Here is a 26339-nt window from a genome sequence, read left to right as displayed (position 1 = left end):
CTTAAACTATATTTTCCTTTAAAAACTGCTTTTTGTAAAGAATATATTTGCTATTAATATCACAACTGTTTTGATTTATTAAAAAATAGTGATTTATTGGAATTTATTGGAAACTCTATTCTTTCTTAAATGAAGAAGACAGTTCCTAAATGCGAATAACTGAAAACCCCTGGGGTGCCTTACCCAGGCCGTGCTTAACCGGAGGCCCATAATGTCCCTGGTCTGGGCCCTCTGTGGACTTCAGCTCCCTCCCATCTTATCATGTGATGGGAAGATGCCTTTTTCCGCTCTCAATCTGTATTTTTCTCAGGGTTAATTTTAACAGATAAGAAAATGTATGTCTCTGAGAAGTCTAAACACCATTCCACTTAATTGTCTCCCGTGGGTTACTTGCCCTTACTGGTGTGTGTAGCCAGAAAACTGAAATGTTTTGATTAGCTAAACATGAATCACTGACCCAACCTACATGGGGAGGTGGTGCCAACCCGAACCATGAGATACAGCCTGAGATGTGGGCATGGAGCTGACCCTACAGGAAAACCACACATGTTGAGCGGAAGCCAGGTGAACAGGTGTTAGGGGACAATCACCCACTAGGCTTGATAAGTCAAAATGTGTGTTGAATCACCAAAGTATTTAATTTTATAAGTTTTGTCATGATAAAATAGAGATGTGTGGATTTTATATCTTCTCATCTCAGATGATCAGATCATTATTCTAATAAAAATTAGGAACTTCCTAATTGTCTTTATCATCTTGGGTTTATTGCTATAGATAGCTTGTGTATATGTAGCTCTACATAGCTGTGTGTGTAAAAAAATGGGAAAAATGTAAAATATGTGTATACATATGCATTTCTATAGTGTGCACATGGCAAGTAAAATGATTGGACATAGTCTTACAGAAATAGTGTCATCCTGTCCATTTCCTGCTTGAAGGTGAAATTTATTTTCAGGTTATGGCCCAATAAAAATAACTGTGTTTCTATGGTGAGGTAAACGCTGATTACAGTGTAGACATTTTGGAATAAAAACAGATAAAGATGCAGAGAAAAATGTAGCCAGCCTTAGGTAGGTAAGTAATCAAAAGGACTTTGCGGAGGACGCTAACAGAAAACTTCCAAAATAATAATTTGACAGAGGCTTCATAATTAAAGCGATTAAGCCATATCATTAGCGTACACCAAGAATAATCTAAATTGATGGATAAAGTCCCTAAAACAACAAAAATGGTACTCTAATCTCAGTTTAAATAGATTTGCTGAGAGGAACAACAGGAACTTAGGATACAGCAACTGGAAAGGTCATAACGTGACAATTCCTGTAGCTCACCGACTAGGTGCAAACGCCAGATCCTCTAAGGGGGGTAGCCGGTAGGTCAGTGGAGGTGCCGGGCCCCCTTCCCCACCTTCCCCCACCGTGTCCACAGCACAGGAACTTTGGCTGAGGCGTGTCCCCTGGCTCCTCGATTCTGTCACCAACCCAGGCACGCGGGAGGGAGCAGACGCCGACTGCAGTCTCGGAACCTCAGCTTTCTTCCAAGTACCTGTACCCCAGAGCCACTGCTCTCCCCGACCCCTGCGACACTCAAAATGACCACAAAGAAAAGAAAGTGCGTGGTTTTCAAGAAGCTCACTTTCCTGAAAACGATAGAAACCTCACAAGGAGCTGTGAGCCCTGCCCTCACTTGCCCTGGATGCTCTTAGATTACTCTTTTCCAGGTGCCTGTTCCTTTTCATCTTTCTGATCTCAGTCTGAATTTTCATTTCTCAGGACAAAGTAGTGACATGAGCCCACTAATTTTCAACATTTAACAGAGCCGCCGTCGTGGAATCTTTGTCGATGATTCTATGTGACTGCAGGCTTGGCGAGGACAGCTGTTCCACCGTGTGTCTTGCCACCTAATGTCCCCCAGCTACACTGTGCGTGTCTGAAACATACAGTAGGTCGTCTATCAACATTTGTCCCAGGTTCCTTCTATTTTTCTAGAACTCTTGGAAGGATACACACCTTCATTTTCCTTAATCTCTAGAGCTCCAGGTAAGACTCAGATGCTGGAAACGAGATGCACTCAAGCAAGGCCTGGGTTTGGAGTTGGCTTCAGGGGGAGGAGAGGCAACAAGGAGTTTTGGAGCCAGCAGCCCTGCTCTGTGGGCGCCTCCCTTGTCCCCAGCTTGTAGCAAAGAAACAGTGGTCGTGGAGGCGGTGGGTGGAACAGAAGCATCGACCCCCGTGGCCTCCTGACACCTGCCCGCCGGGGACCCATTCTTTAGTTAGGCCCGTTCCCTGGTGACCTAGCAGGAGTCATTTCTGTGAGGCCCCTATGTACCGTCTGCCCCCAGCCCTTTCAGACCATCCGATTCCTTGTATTACATACCTTTCTGTTATTTATCTGTTTTCCGATACCTACAACCCAACTCTGACTGGCAGAGGGTTCCGAAAATATTTGTTGAATTAATCAGTAGACAAACAAAAAAGTAGACGCTGCCTGACTTTAAATAAATTTTCTTATGCCTGTAATCGGCGAGATAACTTGCACCCCCTATAAAATCGTGCCCCAACATTCTTCTTCTGATCTTTGTGAATTACGTGTGACAAGCACGCGTGAAGTAAGCGATGAGATGGGCGCTGCGGCACCCGAGACCCGCACCGCCCACACCGCGGGAGAAACTCGAAGTCCTTCCGCCTCCTTTCCGAAATAATGCTCCGCTTAGACTTCCTTTACAGCGATTAAGGCTAAAGACGGACTGAAGTGGGTTTTTTCATTAAATGGGTTACATGCTAGTAAACAAAAAGTGAAGCACATTTAATAAGAAGCATGGAAGAGGCCTTGCTCAGCCGGTACCAGTTAGGAATTCAGTGTTTTGTCATTGGCTGACACAAAGCAAATTCATTAGGAACCGACTGTGGTGGCCTTTCCACTTTCAGATTAATTCATCATCTTCCCGAGATGCATCAGTGACCACTCTGTCGCAGTAACTTTCCGAAAATGACCCCCTATGTGACCTGAATGAAGGGAGTCGGCTGCCAGAATGATTTAAGAAAACAAGTTTCCAGAGCATTTCATGAGAGACACGTCAACTAGTTCACAGGGCTTTCCCCCCATAGAATACTGACAACTTTTTCCAATAACTTTTCACTTGGAAAAGGGAATCTGTGTCTTTCAATTCACAGTGCAATATAGAATTGAAAGGCATTTTCTTTAAAACTGTATCTTCTATCGCACTAAAGCGAAAAAAAAAGAAAAAAAAAAAACCCAACAATGCGTGAACGCCCTCCCCACGTGTACAACTAAGGATCTATAAAAATCCTATTGAACAATGAGATTCTCAAAATTAAGGAAATTAACAAAATTGGCATGTTGACGTGGAGATTTCTAAGGTTTGGAGGTTTCTACTTGGATTTGTGCCTGCTGCAAACATTTGTCAAATGCGATCAGATATAAATATTAAGTGGTAAGATATCTTACGATGGTCTTTCAGACATGTCAGGCCCTATTCCCACTGTCTTACTAAAAATATATGCAAACAGAGACACGGCTCTTCTAGTGTACGTGCTACTCCCGATGATACTTCCGTATGTAATTCATGGACAGAGAGACGAGCTTTCACTGCAATAACGTGGGAGCTACGTTTGGCTTTGTGCTGTGGCGTCTCCCCTGTCCCCTGGCTGGGGCCTGCCCTCCCGCAGCTTTGAGTCACTCGGCAGTCGGGGACAGCTGAACCTTAACGTCTGGCTCTTCGGTGGGGATCTCTGTGTCTCTGTGGCGCGAGGACTCTGACCTGCGGCTACTCCGTAATTAAGTCATTCTTTTAGTTCAAGGGGTGAGTCTGAATTTTTAATGAAGAGTGTAAAAATCACTCATACCCCTTCCCTCTCTGCCATCAAAAAGACATACACTTGAGGAACAGTCTTCTATTTGATGAGCCCACCCAATGGTTTTCTCAGAACTTCTGGAATCTTCCAGAGTCCAAGTTCCATCCAGTTCCAGGCCGAAGAACTACACTGGTCCCGAAGAGCTTGGGTCTGAACCCAGAGCACCCTGTTGATGGGCCAGGCCGGTGGCATGTATGCCAGCTCCAGACAGGCTCCTAACGGACATGCTTTATTGTTATAACGTTTTGGTATCACTAGCAAGGCATCAACTGAAATGGGATAAATTGCTCCACGCGTGCTCCCACTCCACCCTTCCCTCAGCAGGTCACCACGCACTGCTGATAAAGCCTTACGGCCCATCTTCCTGCGCACACTCGGAGCACACGCTGGGCAGGGAAAGCGACTCGCTGACCTCCCATCGCCACGTCTGCAGCCCGGACCGACGCAGAGCCTAATGTAAATCAATGCTTGTTCTGCTCAAGTCAGTCAAAGGGAAACAGATATTTGGTGATCAAAACTCGTTCCCTAGCTGAAAGAATTCTGTGCTTTCACAAGTAGAAGTCTGCAAAAAATTATCTATATATTTACTATACATATATGTCAGAACCAAACACAAAACTATGGATGCTAACGAGTCCACATACTGCAAAATTCTGATCACTTACTATAACACTTAACTTTAGATATTTGCATTGTCACATCATAAAACACTAATGCACTTTAGTTTGCATTTGCAATAAACTCCTAGAATCACAAAGAATAAGGAAAAGTGATAAGAAATTTAATTTTTCTGGCCATTTAGCTTTTAAGAGCTCATATGAGCATGAACTACTTATATGACTCAAAAACATGAACTTATCAGACTCACTTTTTACTCACCGTTAAAAGCATTGCGTGAAAGATATAATTGTGCCTAAAGATGCTGTAGATACTTTAAGGGAACAAATAGAAACAGGATCTATGTTTTGCAGCAAACTAACACTAAAACATGAATCACAACTGCCACTAAGAGAATATTTTTAAAAATCTAAAAACTACTTCTCAAAAAATCCCATCTATGGAAGTAACGTGCACTGGCTTTAGGATAAAACAATTCCAAAAATCCTAAGTTTTCTGAAGCCAAATTTTGGACTTAATTCTAGTTTTAACATTTATGTCATAACCTATAAAAACTATTTGCACCATAAAACATTTAATTGACTCAAAAATAATTTTTCTGGGGCTAACTAAAAAGCAAGCAGAGAAGAGTAAATTTCAGCTAAATCTAAATGTTTCCTCAGATGAGTGCTCAACCACAACTACTGAGAAATGCTTATTGTATAGTGACTCAAACACATGGAGAAATATACTTATTGAAAATAAGACCAACAGCTTAGAAAACACTGAGACGAAGCTATAGCAAGAAACCAAATTCGCCAAACCCACCCCAGCTTTCGCTCTTGCTGCTTACGGAAAAGCCTGAAGCTCTCAGATTCGTCATGTTCTGACATCATCATATGAAATTTGTCCCACTGTTGCACAGGCACGAACAGCATTATTTTACATCACAATAGGAAAAAGGGCGAGCTATCCACACAAAAGGAAATACTCAGGTTGGAGGTGAATAAAAATTAAGGCAGCTCCCACCTGGCCGCCCGGGGTGGAGACACGGGGAGAGCCCCTGTCCCCAGGAGCCAGCACCTGTCCCCGGGAGCTCCGTACCTTGCTTTTCTCCTGCAGTTCATCCTGCGACGTCTTGAAACCAGGGCCTTGGGGGTTTGCACTTAACGCCTCTCTCCTCTTGAGGACATCGTCCGTCTCTCTCCCCTGGCCCTGGAGCCTTCTGTTTTCTCTCTCCAGTCCTTGCTTCTCTGTGTCAAGCATGGCCCTCTGGTCCCACTCCGCCACACCCTCCGCCTGCAATCTCTCCAGCTGCACACGGAAAACAAAGAAGCAGCGTGTAGCACTTGCAGTTGATCAGAGGCCAGTTTCCACTAAGAAAGGTTCATGGACGGCATGTCCATTTCTACAAGTTTTCAAAAGAGAACTCCATTTGTCTGAAAAGTTATGAACAATAAAAATGTCCAAAAACCTGTCCATGTCCAAGGCAAAGTATCTTTCCTCTTGGTCCCCTTGCCTCTCTCTGTACCCACATGAGCCATACCTGTCAAATCAACATGGCAAGTGAAACACTGATGATATTTTGCCAACGATCTCCGCTCAGCGGATGGACGCTGGTCCGCTGGGAAGGCACACGCACACTCACTGCTTGGGCGATTCTGATTGGATGGACATGGCTCATGTATTCATTCATTCATTCATTCATTCATTCATTCATTCATTCATTCATTCATTCATTTTCTATACCTTTCAATTTTGGGGCACTGCAATTAGACAAGCAAGTGCAATAAAATAGTATAGATTCTGTGACTCGAGTACTATAAAATATAGTCAAGCTCATGTGAGTGAGTCACCAATTTGATTTTCAGGGAATAGAGGTTGACAAGCCATGGTCAGAAAGCCAGATCTGGCCCGTGGCGAACTTCTTTTTTAATAGTTGAAAAAATCGAAAGAATAATACTGTTTCAGACACAGTAACATTATATAAAATTCAAATTTCAGTGACATCTGTGTTTCCCAACTTGAGGGAGACACTCTACAGAGGTGGGACACTGTCTCCAATTTGCAGCCGACACACTAGACCAATGGCCAATGTATGGGGCTGTGTCCCAGCACGTCCAGGGACCACTGGATGCATTGGCTTGGTCTTCCTCACCACCTCTCCCAGTGTCTCACCATCATTCCCAGGGCCTGCAGAATTTTATTTATACTCTGGCTGAGCCCATTTAAACACCCAGGTAAACCAAGCTTTTCCCCTGGGCGCTATAAATGTGCCATGATTCCCAGGTGTTCCAGTGTTTGTAGTCAGCTGGTGAGGTTACATTTTTAAGATGCCCGACAGATGTGTTGTTTTGAGTTTCTACCACAGCATCAGAGGTGCCCTCGGGTGGGGCTGCACCTCTGTGGTTTCTGTCTTCTGGTCTAGAAGAGAAAGGATATTTCTTGAGTGTGCGGCGGTTGAAAGGATCGATTGCTCAAATATCCCAGTGAGTCAAAGTCCAGTGTGAACATTTGTCCAAATTCAAAAACAAATGTCAATGCCTATGGATCGATTCCGTGAGGATCTTCAATTCACCTGACCTTCTCACGGAAGGATTATTAGACATTTATGGCCGAGGAAAGAATTTCCCAAAAGATTTGATAAAGGTCAAAGTATAGTCTTCAGTATTATTTGAAATTTAGTTTCCAATAATTTTTATGACCAGACTTCAAAATCACTTGCAAGGAAAATTTTAAGTTCCTCTTATCTAGAACCAGGAAAATGTCCTGCGTTTCTTATTATACTTGTGTTTTCCCCAGTTCTCCACCTCCCCAGCTCCCCAAAATAAAGGGAGAAAGCAGAACCTCCTTCCCTCTCTCTTCAGGGGTGGTCAAAATTAAGGAGGCGTTTCAAATGACGGTTGTTTCTACTAACCTTGGATTAAATACAGGATGGAGATGAAGGGACACCTTGGTGAAGGCCAGGGTTTGACTCAGAAGAAGAGAGAAAGCAGAGCAAGGATGGAAAATTTAAAGACCAAGAGGCATGAAGAAAAATACCAACCAGTGTTCAAGATTGTGGAAAAATCTTGCAAAAGTCACTGGTACCAAACAAACAAAAGGCTTGGAACCTGCCTGTCGGGACCCTGCCAGCTTCTGAGAGATTACTGAGGACGGACCCAGTTCAGAGACTTGCTTAGAAACAGTCACCAAGTCGTGGCAAACAAAGACATTGGACGCTCTGATGCCCATCATTTCCCATTTTATTTCTCTGTCTGCGGGGCATGAATCGACAGTGTCTGAACCATAATAATTGTCTTATTTATTTACATTCTTACCCAGGAAGCTCAGTTTCAAATTTCCTGCCAGGCAGTGATGAGAAACTGCTCTTGTAATGCTAATGATCGCTGCCTTTTTAAGGATGTCGGATGACTTTTAAATTGTCGGGATAACATTCATGCGTAAGATATCTTTTCTTATATGAAAACCTGAAGCGCTTCTATCATCATTTATAGTGTCGTTATTTAGCCACATCATGTAGAAGATTTTTATATTTTTATATTTGATGGATTTTTATATTTTTGCTTAGTATTCTAGCACAGAGAGTTGTGTTCCCAAAACTACACACACACACGAATTAAATTCAAAACAACAGACCAACAAATACTGGAACTAGTCAGTTGATTCTGATGGTGCCAGGCGCCGGGTGTGGGTTTTCATTCTAACGCTGCCGTTGAGTTGTGAAGCCTTTGGCACGTCCCTTACACTTCCCGAGGCTGCCCACTAGCCGGGACTAAGACTGTTTCCCGCAGAGGCCTCGTGTGCGGATGAACCGAAATCAATGCGTTGCGGGTGTGAGGCACAGGGAGCCACGGGGCCCCCAAGCCATCGCGGGCGGTAGCTGTAGGTGTCTAGGATCCTCTGTCAGAGGGAAAGCAGAGACGCTACTTTAAGGGTGTGTGTGCGCCCTACTTGTTCATATTTAAGTCAAGGGTTATACTTTAAATGACTTTTCTTTTTCGTTTCTCTTTTGGCCTATTTTCTTTCCCTTCTGTCCTTGATTACCTCCAAATGACACCCTCCACCTGCTGTAAGACATGCTCTCATGGGCTGATAAAATAATTTGGAAGAAGAGTCGTCTTGATTTATCATCTGTCGTAGGGATTTCTGTAGTAAAGCAATTTGCTGGCGTGGTGATTAGAGAAAGCCTAAAGTCAGAGACTCAAACGTGAACTAAAGAGGATTCTTTTCTAGTCTAAGGTACTTGAATCCTTGTTAAATACACCGAAAAGTAACCCTCGGCTATAGGACTCATATAATTCCAGACAACTGTTTTGAACTTGAACAGATCAATACTGAAAAATAAAAGTAAATGTGGTCCATTACTGTTAAAAATAATTTTTCCTCTAACCAGGATTAAACATAGGTATGAGCAAAGTTTCACTAATTCATAAATTTACAGAAGTTACCTAATTAACAGCGTTACCGCTGCTTAAGTATTTAAAATACAGATTCATTTCTAATAATATTCCAGAGAAACATCTCACTCTGTTAAAAAAAAAAATAACTGAATTCAATGTGAAGTCCGAGGGCACTAAATGTCTTCGATGAACAGCTCCTGAAAGAGTAATTATGTGACAACTGGGCTTATCCTAAAACCTAAGTGACCGGCCACTAGTTTCTTGATATTTTAGTTCCTTAAAGCACGACCCTCACCATCTGTCTTCGTGGGCACATAGGAAACATATGCTTGGAAAATATAAAATACAGTCAAATACAGGCCACACCAAATCACGTTCCAAGTGAGTACAAACAGTTACGCCCCCTTCCCATTTTGATTTTATTTCCTCTCTCAGCCTCGTAGAAGGTTGAGCTAGAAGGCTGCTCTCCGTTTGATACGTACTTTATCTTTCCCCCTTCCATTCGAGCCCCTGTCATTTACTGGGCACCTGCTATGAGGCTAAGAACTCTGCCCTCGGAGGGGACAGGCTTCTTCTTTACGTTTATGTCGTGTTCCTATTAACCCGGGTTCTTGGCCTAAGAATAGACGTGTGACGGCGTATGCGTGCAGGTCTCTGTTCCTGTGAAAACATGCTTTCTATGGGAAACATTTTGAGGATGATAACAGGAAATTTCTAAGTCAAATGCCTCTACTGTAAAGCAACACTGTTCTCTTTATTGGCCATTTTAATCCTGGTTCAATGCAACTAGACTCGACCAGTTTGAGGGAAGCGGTTCTGAATTGGAAGCACTGAGAGTAATAGTTGAGATGGCACCGTGAGCGTGTAAATAGCACATTAATATGAATTTGCTAAGTTCGCTTGTGGCCCCGTGGGAAGCAGTGAACAGGATCTTGAGGGAACTGGACAGAACTTAGGGGCCAAAGGGCCAGGGAAGGTCCTGGGTGTACCTGTGTGAGCCCTGGAGAGGCTAAGAGCTGGGGGACATCACAGGGAGGCCTTAGGTAGCCTGAGGGCATCAAGGAACGTGTTTTAGATTTTTACTTTTAGGTAAACAGAGTTTTAAAAGGATTAGCATAGTTTAATCTTTAATTAAATATTGCCTGAAGCTGCACATAATTACTATAGTGTAAAACTAAGAAAAATCACGTTGGAATATATTTGATTAGAGCTAAAATATGTTATTTAACTTCACCAAGTAACAAATTACTGCCAACATTGGTATTAAGGAAAGAAGACCTTACCTTCATGCAAATCCTCAGAAATTTACATGCCTTTCTCTGTTTTCTGACTTACTCCCTCTCTATTAAACGTGAGATGGTGGCCTGCACTTCTGTCAAAGCCAGTGTTCATTTAAGGAAAGTAATATTTGAGAATATTACTCTTGTTTCAGGCATGCCTAAAACAGCTCGAGGCTCATGTTTTCTTGTGGAAAAGAGAAAATTACACCTGTTCTTTTTTTCTAAATGAGGTTTTCATAAAAAATCAGCATAAATTTATGTTCTTTATTGAATAGTGACAGGAGTAGTTGATAGAATAGGAGATTATAAAAATGTTATTCAAAAACCTATGTAAAGCCTGGCTGGTTGTGGCTCAGTAGTTGAGCATCGGCCTAGGATCCAGGAGATCGCGGTTCGATTCCCGTCAGGGCACAGGCCCGGGTTGTGGGCTCCATCCCCAGTTGGGGGCGTGCAGGAGGCAGCCAATCAATGACTCTCTCGTCATTGATGTTTCTCTCTCTCCCTCTCCCCCTCCCTTCCTCTCTCTGAAATCAATTAAGATATATTTTTTTAAAAAACCTACGTAAAGTGAAAGAAGCCACTTACAAAATTCCATTTATATGCAATGTCCAGAATAGGCAAATCTATAGTTCAATTAGGTTAGTGATTACATCAAGCTGTGGGGGTGGGAGGGACAGGGGAAGTGACTGCTAATGGATCCGGGGTTTCCTTGGTGACTGATGAAATGTCCTAAAGTTGATATTGGTGATGGTTGCACAACTGTGCGTGTATTAAAAACCACTGAACTGTACCCTTTCAGTGGGTTCATTGTTCAGTATGTGAAATAAACCTCAGTGAAGAAGTTAAATATATGAAAAGAGCAAAGACTATTCTAATCAAAAGAATTACAGCAATTATGCCTTCTAATTTAATTTTAAATCTCAGAGAGCTCCTGTTAAGAGCATTCTTAAACGATACGGAGCCCAGATAAGCTTGTGCCTCTTAATGTGTCTCACTGGTCCCCCTATTTTAGGAAAAATAAAAAAGCCCACTCACTCACTCCTCTCGGTATTTTGTCACTTAACATGGAGCTTGGGATTCACAGTGAACTTGAGAATGTCACAGCTCCCAAACTCTTTCTATGGCACTTAAACCTATGATTTAAGTTTAATTAAATGCATATGATGCTGTTTTCTTTTTGTGTAAACAGGTTATTTTTGGAAACACTCCATCTTACATAACTTTTCAGTGGTTTGGTGACAGAGTTTGTGACTGAGTCCCTGCTCTCCCCTAGCATATGGCCTTCTTGAAATCTTTGGAGATTGGAGCCTGCATTGTGCAAATCTTTTCCACAACCAAATAGCTGACAAAACCACTTTTCTTCTTTGGGACTTTACACCTCTTTGTGTAAATAATGCAATATCTTAGAACCAGCAAAAGCCATCTCTATACTGGGCGGGGGGCGGGGGGCGGGGGGAAGACGGCGCAGAACAATGGGAAATAGGCCAAAGTAGAGTCTAATCCTCCCCCAGCTCTCCTTCCCTTGCCCTAAGACGTTCATTACCACCTTCATTAAGTCCATGCTCAAGTATCTAGCGACCCCTCCTCACTAAGTCAGACCCTGGACCATTGGAGGAGACCCCCAGGGGTCTCGGTCCTCAAGGTCATTACTCCCAGGGGAGGAGGCAAACAGCAAACAACCCCTTGTAATAAGTGAGTGATGCTGTACCTGTGGATGGGGACTGGGCAGGGACATGCAGAGCAGGGCCACCTGGGGAAATTTCTGAGGCCCAGCGAAGGGAAGCTGAGGAACATGAGTAAATTCAGGATTTCTGGAGCTTGAATTTTCTATAATTTAGGAACCATGCAAATTAGGACTAGAGGTGAATATTTATTTAAAATGAGAAAACAACAATTCACTAATTTTAGAAAGCTGTCAAATACCATCAAATATCACAAAATCCTAAAAAATGATATAAATTAATAGCACTAACTACTAAATAACTAAAAATTAACATTTTTTTCTAGATTTTTACGGTGCATCAACTTTTACTATGACAGTGATTTTATAATATTATTTTTATAGAGAGGGTCTAGTCTTCCTTCCAGAATAGTTGCTATCTTTCTTTGAATGAAAGGGGTAAACAAGCCCACGCCATCACTTGCTCTCTGGAATAGTTGCTCTTTGAAGTTTGTAACCCACAAATATGGGCTTTCTAAGAAATTATCTTTCATGTAGTTTTATTCGAAAGTATGGCACATTATCAAATATATTTCTGAGAGGAAAGAACTTTGACTAGGTATACATAATAAACAAATCCATAAGTATGTTCCGCTGTATACAAACTGTACGTATACTTGGCAAGACCCAAAATATTCCCACAGCTGCTCGGTGGCCAACAGAAAAGGGGGCCGGGAAGGAAGGAAAAGACAGAGGTTTAAACAAGTGTGTCTCGAGTATCTTACTTTCAAACGACACCAAAGCATAGGGTCATATTTACATCCCCCTCGGACTTCTGCTGAGGTCCAGGGAGGGGCCATGGAGAAGGGCCTGGGCCTTAAACATCAGCTTCTCTGTAGACCCGCGTCTGCCGAGGAGGCATCGCGCTCCTCCTCCTCTTTACCCTCACGTGGTTTACTTCCAAAACTGAAATCACCCCACATCAAGGACCTTTCTTTTAGCACAACCTTTTTTCTATAAGACGTAACAAAATCACTTTTAAGGCAATCGCCTAATCGATATAAAAAACAAGTTAAATAAAGTATAGATGTCAGGCCGTAGTTGATGTTACTAACTAGGAGTGCACATAGCTATTTCCCTGACAATAACACAACCGACAAAGGAAGAAAAAATTGTTGAGAAAAAAACAAGGACTTGCAGTGACAAGATCTGGTTTGAGTCATAGATGATAGATAGATGATAGATAGATGATAGATAGGTAGATAGATAGATGATAGATAGATGATAGATAGATAGATAGATAGATAGATAGATAGATGATAGATAGATAGATAGATAGATAGATAGATAGATAGATAGATAGATAGATAGATGATAGATGATAGATATAGATAGATGATAGGTATAGATAGATGATAGATGATAGATAGGTGATAGATAGACAGATGATAGATGATAGATAGATTAGATAGATAGATGGATAGATTAGATAGATTAGGTAGATAGATAGACATTCACTGAAAGGAACAGGATCTGTGGGCCTGTCGTCGGCAAGCTGGGGAACGAGGGAAGCTGGTGGTGGCCCTCAGTCCAAGTCTGGGGGCCTGAGAACCAGGAGGAGGCAGGTAGGAGGTGGAGAGAAATCCTGCATCTTCCAGGACCTTCGTGACCCATGCAGAATAGCTCCCATATGACATAATCTTTTTAAAGTGGAGGTGTTTGTGTAGGGTTTTAGCTACGTATAACTTGTAATTCTAGCCTCCTATTTCCCCCCAAATCAGAAAGTTTCATGAGGTGTTTGAGTTAAGGCTTCGCAGACAGCTGTTAGCACCACAGAGAGGCCCCAGGAAGCCTGTGTCTCTATAAGTATTTACTATAAAACTTTACAAACGAACACTGTACATTATAAACTACTAGAAATGTTATTATCACATATAAAAAGATATCTCAATAAAATCCTTTAAAAGATACCAGGTAAAAGCACAACATTTTCAGAGAAGATTAATAAGTTACATTTCATTTTTCGGCTCCATGTGAGTTTTTAAATGTTTGCAGTATGGTAGCAGACAAATCTTCCGTTATGGGAAGAATCAGTCACTTATCCCCAAGGCAAGGTACAAACATTACTTGTAATCCTTGTCACTGACATGAACATCTGATTTTCTAGACGATGAGATTTCATAGAAACGCTCATTTCAGACGCTTGGAACTAACTCACCATCTAACCCCAACTCAGCATTTACGGGCTTGCCAGGGAAAAGCAGACTGAGCGTTAAATTCAGCATGGGAATATCATTTCCAATGTAATCGTCTTCGCCGCTCATTGTCTGGGCTGCGTTTTAAATACTTAGTTGATTTTACAATTAAATTCTTATATTCACTCTCCTCTAAATGTCGGTGACCTAAGAATGATTTCCCTCTGAAGCTCACCAGACTTTCAAACACATTTTTAAAAATCTTGGTCTGTTAAGCACATTTCCCCCCAACTCTGGCAATTACCCGTCTTCCCACCAGCAGTTCCTAGCCAGGTGTGTTTTTGCTTCTAACAGTTTCAGCATCTAAAAGGGAACCACACTGTATTCAAACTTTTTGTACAGGAGACAAAGAGCTACAGTGAAAGCAAAGTTGTTTTCAGGATTTTTGAAAAAGTAGAGTAAGGAGCATTCGTATGAAGTATGATACAAAGGATGTGTCATGACACCACTTTTATGACAAGTCAACTGCACAGAAAGTTTGAATATTTTACACTTATATTTATGCTAAAAGGCCATTTCTAAATGTACCATAAAAATCTTGTTCTGTGACTACCTGTTGTGAAACAGTTAAACAAAGTGTATATAAATAATAAGCTGTGACTAAGTCTTTTTATTTATTCAGTTTCTAACTTTAAAAAAAATTTATAATATTTTACAAAAATAACTTAAATATATGTGCACACCACACCTCTTTAAAAAGGCCCCAAGGAAAGCACAAGTTCATTTTTAGGAAGTGTAAAGGGACGTATTTTAACAATAACACCCATGTAAATAATTCAAACAGTGTTTTCCTTCATCTCTGTTTAAATTAAGGTTTCATCATCTGCAATAAAAACTTTTTTCATCCCTCGTCGCTTTCACTCATTTCTCAGATCCCCAGCTCATCTATCTCAAACCCCCACTCAAAGGGGCAAACAGTTGAACAAAATTTCCAGAGCAACTTTGAGGGTTTTTTTTTTTTTACTATTACAACAACCCTGTCCCAATTTTGCCTAGTCAAAATACCACATATGCATTAATACATATTTCTGTCTGGGCATCAAAATATAAACCCAATTTATCAGTAAAATACTACATTGGTCTTTGTTTTTTTGACTCACCTATAAAGCTTTGTTAAGCAATTCAAGACGCACGTTTGCCCGCTCGACACCCAAAATACCATCTTTGAATAGAAGAACATTAAACGTTTTAAAATAGACGCATCACTTTGTGAGCCAACTCCAAACCGAGAGGTTTTTTTAAAAGAAACCCTTGCTGCCTAAGCGTTGGAGTCCTTGTCTAGGAAGAAGCGGGTCTGCACCGCCCACTAGCGGCCGCGCGGGGCAGCGCATGCCCTGGGAAAGGCCGGCGGTTCCCTCCAGACCAGCGGAGCCTGCAGCCCCTGCGGGTGGTGCCTGTGGGGAAGGACCGAGGCCCTGAGGACAGTGAGAGCCGGGGGCCAGCGCATCTGACCCTAAAAGGACCAGGCGGTGGCTCAGCAGGGATGCAGCTGAGCGATGGCCCCTCGGCAGCACCCTGGGTGCCCGGAGCCAGCGGTTCAGGGCCCTGTCCCCTACCTCTGTCCTGCCTGCGGCCGGCCAGCCTCGCAGTTCTTCGTACTTCTGTTTCCACGAAGACACAGCTGCCTCCAGCCGCTCAATTTCTTTTTCCAGAGACGAGCGCGTTCTAAGCAGAGAATTAAAAGCACAACAGGCTTACGATTTAAAAACCACTTTAGGGGGCATTCAAGGTCAGATGTGCTCTTTCCCTAATTTTTTGTGTTTATAGATGATCGTAGTAATGACAGAAATGCTTTTTTGATTTATCAAAAATTATAGTGACTAAAACTCAGTTTAATGGGTTATTCTGTCAATTAGCTTTATGGTAGGTTAAATATATTTCATTTAGCTTTGCCAGTACCCAAATAATTGACTTTCTGCCTGCTTTCTCCTGTATTTTAATTTACTGGAGCCACATGGGAATGTTTTTTCCATAATAAAAATACAAAATTTTGGAACATATGGGAAAAAAAACATATGGGAATGTTTTTTTCCAAGGAATTAAAAAAAATTTTGTAAAGGAAAAGGTATATATAGAACAGTAACAATTTTATTAAAGAATATTAATTACATTTGTGCATTGAAGCATACATTAATAAATTTTCTCCTTAAAAATAATTTTGAGAATTATTTTACTCATAAATAGAATAATTTAAAAATTAGACTTGAAAATTGGAGGAAAGTCTACATTTTTAAATATACAAGTTCAAAATCATACATGTTGAAACATCAGTGCCAGCTTTTAACATTATACTTTAATGAATCAAATTATAATGTTAGCCAAAAGAGCTCAGAGTAACATAAAAATGGTTTATTATAACTGTATAATAAATGCCAGTCCACAAAAAGGTCATCATAATTACTGGAGTATCTATCCTTCCAAGATGCTATAAGAAGTTCAAGAAGAACGTTTTGAACAATTTATTGAACTTTAAATCTTAGCTCCATATAAATATAGACACATTCTAAACATATAACTATATCTAGATTGTACCTAGACTTAGCATACATATTCTAAGTCAGTTCGTAAGATAAAAATAAGGTAATTTTGTCAAAGCATATAAAATGAATAACTATTTGTATTCCTTATTTAAGGCAAATTAGTAATACTTAAATATAGTACATTTATTCCTCAGTATATATCAAATGAAGTAAGTAGTAATAAGAAAATTTTGTATTTTTATTATGGAAAAAGTAAAATTTAGTCAGAGATGTGAGAGGACAGGTAATTCATAAAAATTAATGGTGACGTGATTCTTGAATATTTTTAGTATGGCCTCATGAAAAGGCTTGTGACTCTTTCTGCAAGCAAGAGTCAAGGACACTGCACACTTAAATTTCCTCAGCAGAGGGAGCTCTTTAAATCCTTCACGTTCTGGCCAAATCAATGTATTCTATATTTTAGAAAGATTTTCATAACTGATTACTTGTACAGTTAAACTTAAACTATCATACTATTTGAACTACAAGGAGGCAAAGAAAAAAACCCATAATTTTACGCTAAAAATTCTGCATATTTTATGGACAAATTCTTTAAAAAACTAAAGTAAGATAAACTCAGCAAAAATATAGTATTTAATATGATGATATAAACTTTAAAAAATCAGATTGCTAAATTACATAAAATTTGCAGAATATAAAAATTAAAGAGTGAACCAAAACAACTTTTATGAAAAGCATGATTATATTTCTATGCAATCTTTTGGTACATTGTAAAACTATCACGATGCCATAATAATTAGGCATAAAATTCAGACATCTAAATGGGAAGATTAAATAAAATATTTCTCAGGGATAAAAATTCCTGAAACATTAATATCTGGGAATAAATATTAACCATTTATAAACAGCGTGAAAATTCATTGTAAAATATCCAATTGGTATTTTCTTAAAGGCCTATTCGTGTCAAATGTTTGTACCAGACAGAAGTAATTAACTTGCAATGACATTTAGATGTCCATTTCTTCTATTAGCACCAAAGTTAAGCTAAGTATTAAACAATGAGTAATAAAAATTTTTATAAATACACTTTCAATGATCTACACATTTCCCATTTTCTGATTGCATTCCCAACTATTTATAGTTACACCTTTCAGCATCTTTCATTTTTAACACATTTCAGCCAATAGCCAAAGCCATATAGAGCTCCTTTAATTAGAAAAGAGATTTAAAGAGTATTGTTAAGCTTGGTGACAGCCGGGAGGACCAGAGACCAAGGCCGAAGCTGATGCCTCCACAAACGAAGTCCACTCTCATGCCCGGAACTGGTATCGATTAAGTGTCTGATGAACACATATATTCATATTAGCCAGTTTAAGCAGGACGGGGGTATTAATAGTTCAAAGATTCTCTGGGGAGCCAGAGAAGGAAATGGGGAGCCCAGGAAGCCAGAAGTAACAAACAGAAAGCCGTTGAAACCTCCCCGTCAGCACCCACGGAGGCCCCCAGCAGGGTACAGAGAGCACAGCAGGGCTTCGATGCCAACGCTGGGCACCCAGGGCGGTGTCCATGGGGACCGGAGGCCACTACTCCTGGGAAATGAGGCACAGCCACCACCCCTGCCTTCCTCCCACCAGGAGGGCCTCGGGGTGCCCTGGTCCTCGGGGCACTAGCTTCTGTGACGATCAGGTGGCTACGTCTGACCTGCTCCCAGGCCCAAGGTCTGCACCCTGCTGGGAGGGGAGGCCGAGGGGGACACTTACTAGCATGTTTTGTGGCCTGTGCGGAAAAACGGACCCTGTCTCGTTGGGCGGACAACCGCCGAAACACCAAATAGATACTGGGGAGTGAAAATGGCCAAAGCACACAAAACGGAACTCCAGTGAACTGAAGGCTTAGGCGTAAGACCCGAGGCTGTCAAGTTCCTGGTAGAAGACACAGGGGAAAGCTCCTGGGACGGGTCTTGGCGGTGATTTTCTTAATTCAACACCGAAAGCGCAGGCTTTTGGCAAATTCTCAGATAATTACACAGAAAACCGACCCGAGCTGCGAGTGCAATAATGTAATAAAGCTGAGCTGGGCGACGAGCTCCGCGGCGATATCGGTGGGAATGGGCCCTCGGGTCTCCCACTGACTCCCTGCTCCCGGCCGAGCATTTTCCCACCAGCTGGGAACACAGACGAATCCATGTTCACATCCGCTCAACGCCAGCCCCCGCTGGAGGAGGAATTTGAAAGACCAGGCAGATTTATGGCAGCAATATATGCTGTATCCTTGGGAAACATTCCCGTGGCAGAAACAGGCTTTGCGAGGGCCTCCCGTGGACCGCACGTGGTGATGATTCACGCACAGCCTCCGTGGGACGGCTCCTGAAAGAGGGGCTCGAGAAGACAGGCCCCCTTCTCCTGGTCCTGTGCGAGAACTGGAGAATTTACCTGCAGAGAGGCTGTTCATTTATTCCAAGGAAGCCAAATATGTATGGACGTGTACTTGTGTGTGAGCGAGGGAGTAAAGACACACACGCGTGTCGTGGAAACTGCCCCTTGGGGAGTTTAGCTCTAGGACGTGCAGTTTCAGGTTGCTCCGGTTATGGCAGTGAAGTAACGTGTGGGTTTGAGAGAGGCCTAAAGCCGCCGAAAAGTTAGATCCTTCGAGAAATAAAACAGAGTGTAGACCTTGACCGAGACCTACAGTTCCAGATAAAATTGTTAATATGGGTACAGGCCTAAAAATTACTCCAGTTTTACCCCCTTTTCCACTCGTGTTGATTGCCTCTGTTACAGATGCATAGTTGGTGTTAGAATAGCGAGTATTTATTCTATACACAGATGCTTGTATTATCACAATCCATTCGTGTCGTGAGGTAGAGACCAGGAATCTAAAGAAGCTAGTAGAATGAATAAGTGTCAGAGGGACTAAGAAGAAACTTCTAGTGGACAGAAAAGGAATGGAGGATAAAATATATAGTATTTGTGAAAGGTTTGTGCATATATTTATCCCTATTTCAATCCATTTAACCCATGGAAACTGAAATCACTCTATCATAGTTGGGGACCACAATTTAAAGGGCTTCATATGTCTTCCCTCAGATAGGAACAACAGAAGCACCCAGAGTAATTCGTATCAGCGGCCCTTTCCCAGGCACTATCTGTGATCCGTGTAAGAATGCCGCGAGAGACGCAGTGGCTGGCTGCACTTTCCGAGGGTGGCAGCCACTGTGGTCGCATCTAGGTGCTCGTATTGTAATTTGACTTCGACCTTCCTCCCGTCGAGGGCGCCCCCTCTCACCTGAACTCTTCAGCCTGCAGACTGTCTTCCCAGTAGGTATGACAGAAGTGATGCTAAGTGACTTTATTTTTTTAATTTTTATTTATTTATTTATTTATTTATTTATTTATTTATTTATTTTTAATTTTATTATTGTTTGAAATATTACAGATGTCCCTTTTTCTCCCCAATGACCCGTTCCACCCCGTTCCTTCCCCCTTCCCAGTCCCTCTCCCCACCATTGTCCGTGTCCTTGGGTTGTATATATATGCATATAAATTCTTTTGTTACTCTCCCCCCTCCACCCACCCGCCCTCCTCCATCCCTCTGACATTCATCAGTCTCATCTATGCTTCCATGTCATTGAATCTATTCTGTTCATCAGTTTATTAAGTTCTTTAGATTCCACGTATAAGCGAGATCATGTGATATTTGTCTTTCGCTGCCTGGCTTATTTCAATGCTAAGTGACTTCAGAGGCAAGGTCACTAACACACCGTACAGTTCTCTCGGCGCCTTTTAGATGTTCCCTGGAAACCTAGCCCCACGTCGCGAGGAAGCCCAGAAGCTGTAGGGACAGTAGGGTGGGCCACATGCAGGTGTTACCACTGAGGCCCGAGGTGACACTACGATCCACACCCCATCCAGAGTGAGTGTGGGATCCGATGACGTCAGCCCCCCGCCTTTGAGCTGCCACACCCAGGAAAGAAGGCTCCAGATCCCTGAACAGACCCAGGGTGGCTGTTGTTTCAATTGCCCTTGTTTGAGAAGTTCTGTTACTAAACAATAGAAAACTGGAACATCAGCATCGTTAGCCTTAGTTTTACCGAGAACAAAATAGCATCTGTTAGCTGAGCAAATATAATAGAGAGAAATATGTCAGGACCAAGATGAGTCCCCGGGTCATTGAATCTCAGGACTAGTGCTCTTCCCTCTGCACCAAGAACGGTCACGGCCGCACAGAACCGTGACTTGTCTGCTACCAGTATTAGTGCAGTTTCATTCGATTGCTCCGTGCACAGACAATACACTGTTTCAGCCACATACCTCATGAGAACAACGTTGTGATGAAAGAGTGAAAACTAATAAATTATAACTGGTTCTTCAAAATTTTTTAAATGACTATAGTATAGCAAACACATTTTTAAAGATTAGAACATAATCACCCGCCGCGGGTAAAATGCATTATCAAATGGGCAGCCTGCTGGACTTGACATTTGAGAGGTTTGAAAGTGAGGCCGGGGTGGGGGCCGGGGTCGCCCGAGGACCGTCCTACTCACCGCCTCTCCCTCCGCAAGACTGTCTGGAGCGCGTGCAAACGGCCCCGCAGAGCTGCAGCCTCAGGTCCCGCCTGCCCGAGCCCAGGTTCCCCCGGGCAGCTTTCGGAGCCACCATTCTCCAACGCATCGGGACAGCCCAGGGGGGGCCTCTCCTCCTCATTTAACCTTAATGGGTCAAGAACCAAACCTCCTTCCTGGAAGGAAGAACATAAAACAATTATTACTGTTAAAATTTGACATCTCTCAGAAGAAAAATCATGCAGACTATTTCCAAATTTTTGGAAGGAAATAAACAGTATGATTCAAGATCAAATCCATCGTTTCCCTTTCTAAATTTGGATTTATTGGGGTGACATTGGTTCACAAGACCGTACAGGTCACAGCTCAACCAAACATCCCCCCTCGCACGCTCATCGTGGCCCATCGCCCCAAGCGAAGTCTCTTCCCCCCCCCCCCCCCCGTTTCCCTCCCTTTGCCCACCTCCCCCCACCCCCTTTCCCTCTGGCCGCCACCACACCGTTGTCTGTCTAGGGGTTATGCATATTTTCAGTTTTTTACCATGCTCTAATAGTGTAATACAGCCAAACTTTAACTTGCATTCTACAAGCACCTTTTTTTCTATGTTCTTTCTACCTTATTATAATCAAATACATTTCTCAAAAGTCTGCTTTAACTTTTGGTTTAACTTCTATTTTTTTAATCACAGCTAAAAATAGCCCTGCGTGGACTTTAACAGCTGCAGAGAGCTATTTAATGAGTTTATGAATTTCTCTTTAAAGTTTATTTTGTCACAAGGCACTTGAGAGTTTCAAAGGGAAGCCAGCTGATTACGCTTTAACATCTTTGCAGGGCAGAGGAGAAGGGATTTTCAAGGAACTCTCCGATGTTTTAATAGGCTTGTTTATGCAACTATTTTTTAGATCACTAGTTAAATCTCAAACAGAGTTTAATGGGACATTTTAATATACGTGAGCATCATTTATCAGAGCAGCACACTGCTTTGAAATCTTACATCATAATTCCAAAACTTGGCCAGACCCATGCTATAGATATTTGTCTGTAATTTAAATTTGCCCTGATTTGTGGGTTTAAAGTGAGATAAAGCCAAGTTCAAATAAAATCTTAATGATACTTCATTTTTAGTATTTATTTTAAAAACAGTACATAGATGTTAGGTTACTAGTATGACTCATCTCTTCATTCTCTCAACAATTAATGGGTATTATGTATGTCGTTCTGAAAAAACAATAAAATAAGACATGTTGTTCTCATGGAAAATACCATATGACAATCCGTTCATACATAAGTATCTTCAGAGTTGTTAGGAAAACTGATTGAAACAGAAACAGCTAATTGAAACTTCCAGCAGTCAATACTTATTTCACTACCGTCACATGGAACTGTAACTATCTTTCTTCCTAAACATATAGACATTTAATCAGTACCCACTATGAACAATGTTCTTGACACCAACAATACAAAAATATTCCAAGTGGAGTCCCAAGATATTGAAAATTTCTCAGCAAAATATATGTGAAGAGAATCTATCACATTCTCACAAGTGTCGATTACTTGTAATAATTTGTACATTCAGAGCAACTTCTGTGAGCTGTTCCCTCATCCCCATCACTACATTCAAATACATATGTTAATACAGTTGAATTTTGAGATTATATACCATTTTCCCAAAGATGTATACAACAGGACTAATAGCTCAGATTATCAAGTTAAAAATATATTTAAAACAAACCTGGAAGGCTGAATAAACATAAGTAATTAGAATGTTGCAATCTTTGAAATTTTTTCATTTACAATGAAATTTACATCTACTGTAAGTTACATACATCATGGAAAAGCTTAAAATTTTATTTAATTTTTTTATTATTTTTTAAACCACCCTAATAAAAGGGTGCGGGAGGAATAACTTGTAGATAAATATGTATGTGAACTACTAGATTAAATAAAGGTTTTTAAAAGTTTATTGCATGCGGAACTTTTAAGAACTTCAAGAGAGTAAGACTACCGAGAAATTCCAAGAGTGGGTAGTGTGAGGCATTCCCTGAAGGTATCGGCCTATGGTACCCATTTTACAGGAATTAATTGTGAGGGTTCCAAACCTTGGGTAAAGTTCAAACTGCTCTATGGATAATTTATAATATTATTGACGGAGCAAGGGTAAATGGAGAGAAATATCTCCAAATATTTTTTGACATAAAAAAATGCTGGATACATTTCTGCAAAAAAAAAAAAAGTAAGATCACTAATACGGGCTGAATTGTGTCCCCTCCAATTTCATAGGCTGAAGTCCTAAACCCTAGTACCTCAGAATGTGGCTGTATTTGGGGACAGGGTCTTTAAAGAGGTGATTAAGTGTAAAAAAATAAAGTTTTTCGGGTGGGCCTAGTGATGACACTATAGGAAGAGGACACAGACACGTACAGAGAAGAGCGTGTAAAAGCGCTCGGAGAAGACGGCCGTCTGTACCCCAAAGAGAGAGGCCTCGCCACACACCAACCCTGCTTGCACCCTGATCTCAGGCCCCTGGCCTCTAGAGCTCTCTGTCTGAAGCCACCCGCCTGCGTTACCAGTTGTGGCAAAGGAACACAGTCCCCCTGGGCTCGTGATTCCTTCTCCCGCCACTGCACCCGGCTTCCTATGTCCCCAGGCCCTGGGTCCCCGCGTTTGTTCCCTTACCGAGCTGTCTGAGGTCTCTGCGGGAAAGTCTCTGTCTCCCAGACGCTCTCTGCCGGACTCACGTGGGTGTGAGCCCGCGGGAAAGCGGTCCCCTGGTGCACAGGGCGTGTCTGTGACGCTTGGACACGCCTGGGCCCGGGCCCCCCCAGCTTCCAGCGCCGCCCTGTGCTGGGGGGCCCTCGGCTGCTTCCTCAGAGCGCTCAGCTCTTTCACCGCCATCTCCAGCTTCATCCTGAGCTGCCTCCCCTCCTCCCTGGCGCTGTTCCTCTCGGCGCGGACTTGACCCCACTTCTCCCTCCAGGTGGCCGTGCAGTCCGACCACCAGCGCATGGTCTTCTCCATCTGCGCCGCTCTGGCCTTCACCTCCTCAAGCTCCCGCAGGCGAAGCTCCTCGCAGATGTCCCACTCGCTGGTGTCGCTGCAGCGAGCCCAGGAGCTGTGCGCCGCATGACACTGTGGCCCATGAAGGGGCCAACGGGAGTCACAGGTGTCCCGGGAGCCCGAGGCAGGCACTACAGCGTCCCCCGGTGGCTTAACCGATGGCTGCTGCAACCCGAAGATTTGTGTTTCCTCAATTAACCTATAAATGGCATCTAAATTCATCTTCTCAGGCCTAAGAAAAGACCAAAAAAAAAAACCACACCCATAATTAACTTTTGAATTTCCATTGCAGTTACTAAAGCAAGACTTACATTTATAAAATTTGAAGAAGAAAAAATGCATCTTTTCAATATCGAATATTTTCTTTTCCAGCATAACTAAAAATAGAGAGGAATTTACACATTTGTAATTATCCTCAAAGAAACAGAAGTCGCTCATATTGAATCTTGCCAAAAACTTACAAGTAAAAAATATGAAGACGCAATTGTGGACAGCGTAGGACCTGAGAAATTCATTTTAACAACTCTAATTCTATTCATGCAACATATATTATAACACAGAGTCCGTTTACTACCCGACGGTCCCCTTCCCCCTGCTAGTGACTGAAGCTCAGTTTGTTTGGGTGAAATGCATAATTTGTTCATCTCTGCCCCCCTGTCCCAGTCTCGGAGGCTGACTCATGATTGGCCTCAATCCTCCGTGGTGACCTCATTTCGTTGACCCTTCCATGGTCTCAGGGGAGCCCATGGCCTACTTCTACCCGTGAGATGTGAGGGGGAGTCTGCTGGGAAATTTCCCGTCTACAAAAATGTGAAAACAGAGAATGAGAAACCTTTTTTCCTCTGCTCTCTTCCTGCCTGAGCAAAGGCGTGCTTCTGGAGGAAGGTGAGGGTAGCTGCCACCTGTGGCGCTGAAAGTGGCGGAGCAGAGCAGCGAAGAGCTCACTGAGGTCCCCCTGAAACGAGGGGTGCGCCGCTGGCTTCCTGCTCCCTGAGCAAGATTCCTGCCCCTACGTAAGCTAAGAGCATCGAGCTGCCTGGTGCGTGCAGTCGGAAGGCTGCCTGCTACATGAATTAATTCCTGCGATGCTTAATGTGTCATGATAAGTTCCAAAAAGAGACTATTTGGACTAACACATGGTCTTTGTCCTTAAAGATTTTATAGTGCAGAGAATGAGATAAGCATATATAATAAAAATACATAATTAACAGTATAAGACTGTATTTATTTATTCAATCAATCTTTTTAGTACATATTATGTGTCAGGCCAGGGTTAGCCTCGTAGGCCATGGACAGGGTGCTCTCAGAGCACAGCCAAAGGAGGGATCCACTGTCTCCCACAACTGAAGTCTTCTCTCTCAGCTCAGACAACACCGGAGAGTCTTAGCACTTTCAAAGCTTTATCAAGAAATTAAACAGGGAGCTCTGGCCGAGTAGCTCAGTTGGTTAGAGAACTGTCCCAATACCCCAAGGTTGTGGGTTCGATTCCTGGTCAGCGCACATACAGGAAGCAACCCATGAATGCATGAATGTGTAAAACAAATGGATGTCTCTCTCTCTTCCTCCCTCTCTCTCTTTCTCCCTTCCTCTTCTTTCTAAAAATCAATCAATTAAATAAATAGTAACAGCTTTCCATACAAAATAGCAAAAGAAAATTTAATTTTGTAAATGAAAATGCTTCTTATCAATTACGCAGATCCATTACTTATTTACCACAGCATTATCGCTATATTGAGGATATAGCAATTGAAATTTTTAAAATAAATGCTTAAAATATGCAGGTTAATCTCCAAGTTAATAAAGCTCTGTGTTTGTGTAAGATTACCCCTTTTTATTATCAAATAAGATATTCTGGTGTAAATCAACAATTTATGTACCTGAAATTAATTCTAAAGAGTTTATGATCTATAACTATTTAAGAGGAAATGAAAAATCCTCTCCTTTTTTCATTTCATTTTATATAGTTAAAATCATAAACTGTCTTTTTAAAAAAATCAACTGAAGGGATTTCATTATATCAACAACTTACAAAGTAAGTCTCTATTCTGTAAAAAATGACTATATAATATTAAATGCATATCACTTTCAGTTGTAGGAAAACAAACACACACACATTTTAACAAGTGTTCTGTAGAGGTGCCAAAGCAATTCACTCCTTATTACACTACTTA

At 42.0% G+C, this 26339-nt stretch overlaps 1 protein-coding gene across 2 annotated transcripts in view; it reads right to left on the bottom strand.

Moving 5' to 3' along the window:
* CCDC102B (coiled-coil domain containing 102B) overlaps positions 1 to 26339 on the bottom strand; it is a 97769-nt gene that overhangs the window by 48678 nt on the left and 22752 nt on the right. For both annotated transcript variants that reach the window (XM_081148449.1, XM_081148450.1), the window contains exons 2-5: positions 23788 to 24400; positions 21094 to 21287; positions 15627 to 15735; positions 5577 to 5786 (exon numbers count right to left, since the gene is read on the bottom strand). In XM_081148449.1, coding sequence (XP_081004575.1) covers positions 5577 to 5786; positions 15627 to 15735; positions 21094 to 21287; positions 23788 to 24400 — 1126 coding nt within the window. The remainder of the gene's footprint in view (positions 1 to 5576; positions 5787 to 15626; positions 15736 to 21093; positions 21288 to 23787; positions 24401 to 26339) is intronic.

The sequence above is a fragment of the Miniopterus schreibersii genome (genome assembly GCF_964146895.1).
Source record: "Miniopterus schreibersii genome assembly, chromosome: 10".
In the NCBI taxonomy this organism is placed as follows: Eukaryota; Metazoa; Chordata; class Mammalia; order Chiroptera; family Miniopteridae; genus Miniopterus; species Miniopterus schreibersii.
This window is presented reverse-complemented; position numbering and strand designations above follow the sequence as displayed.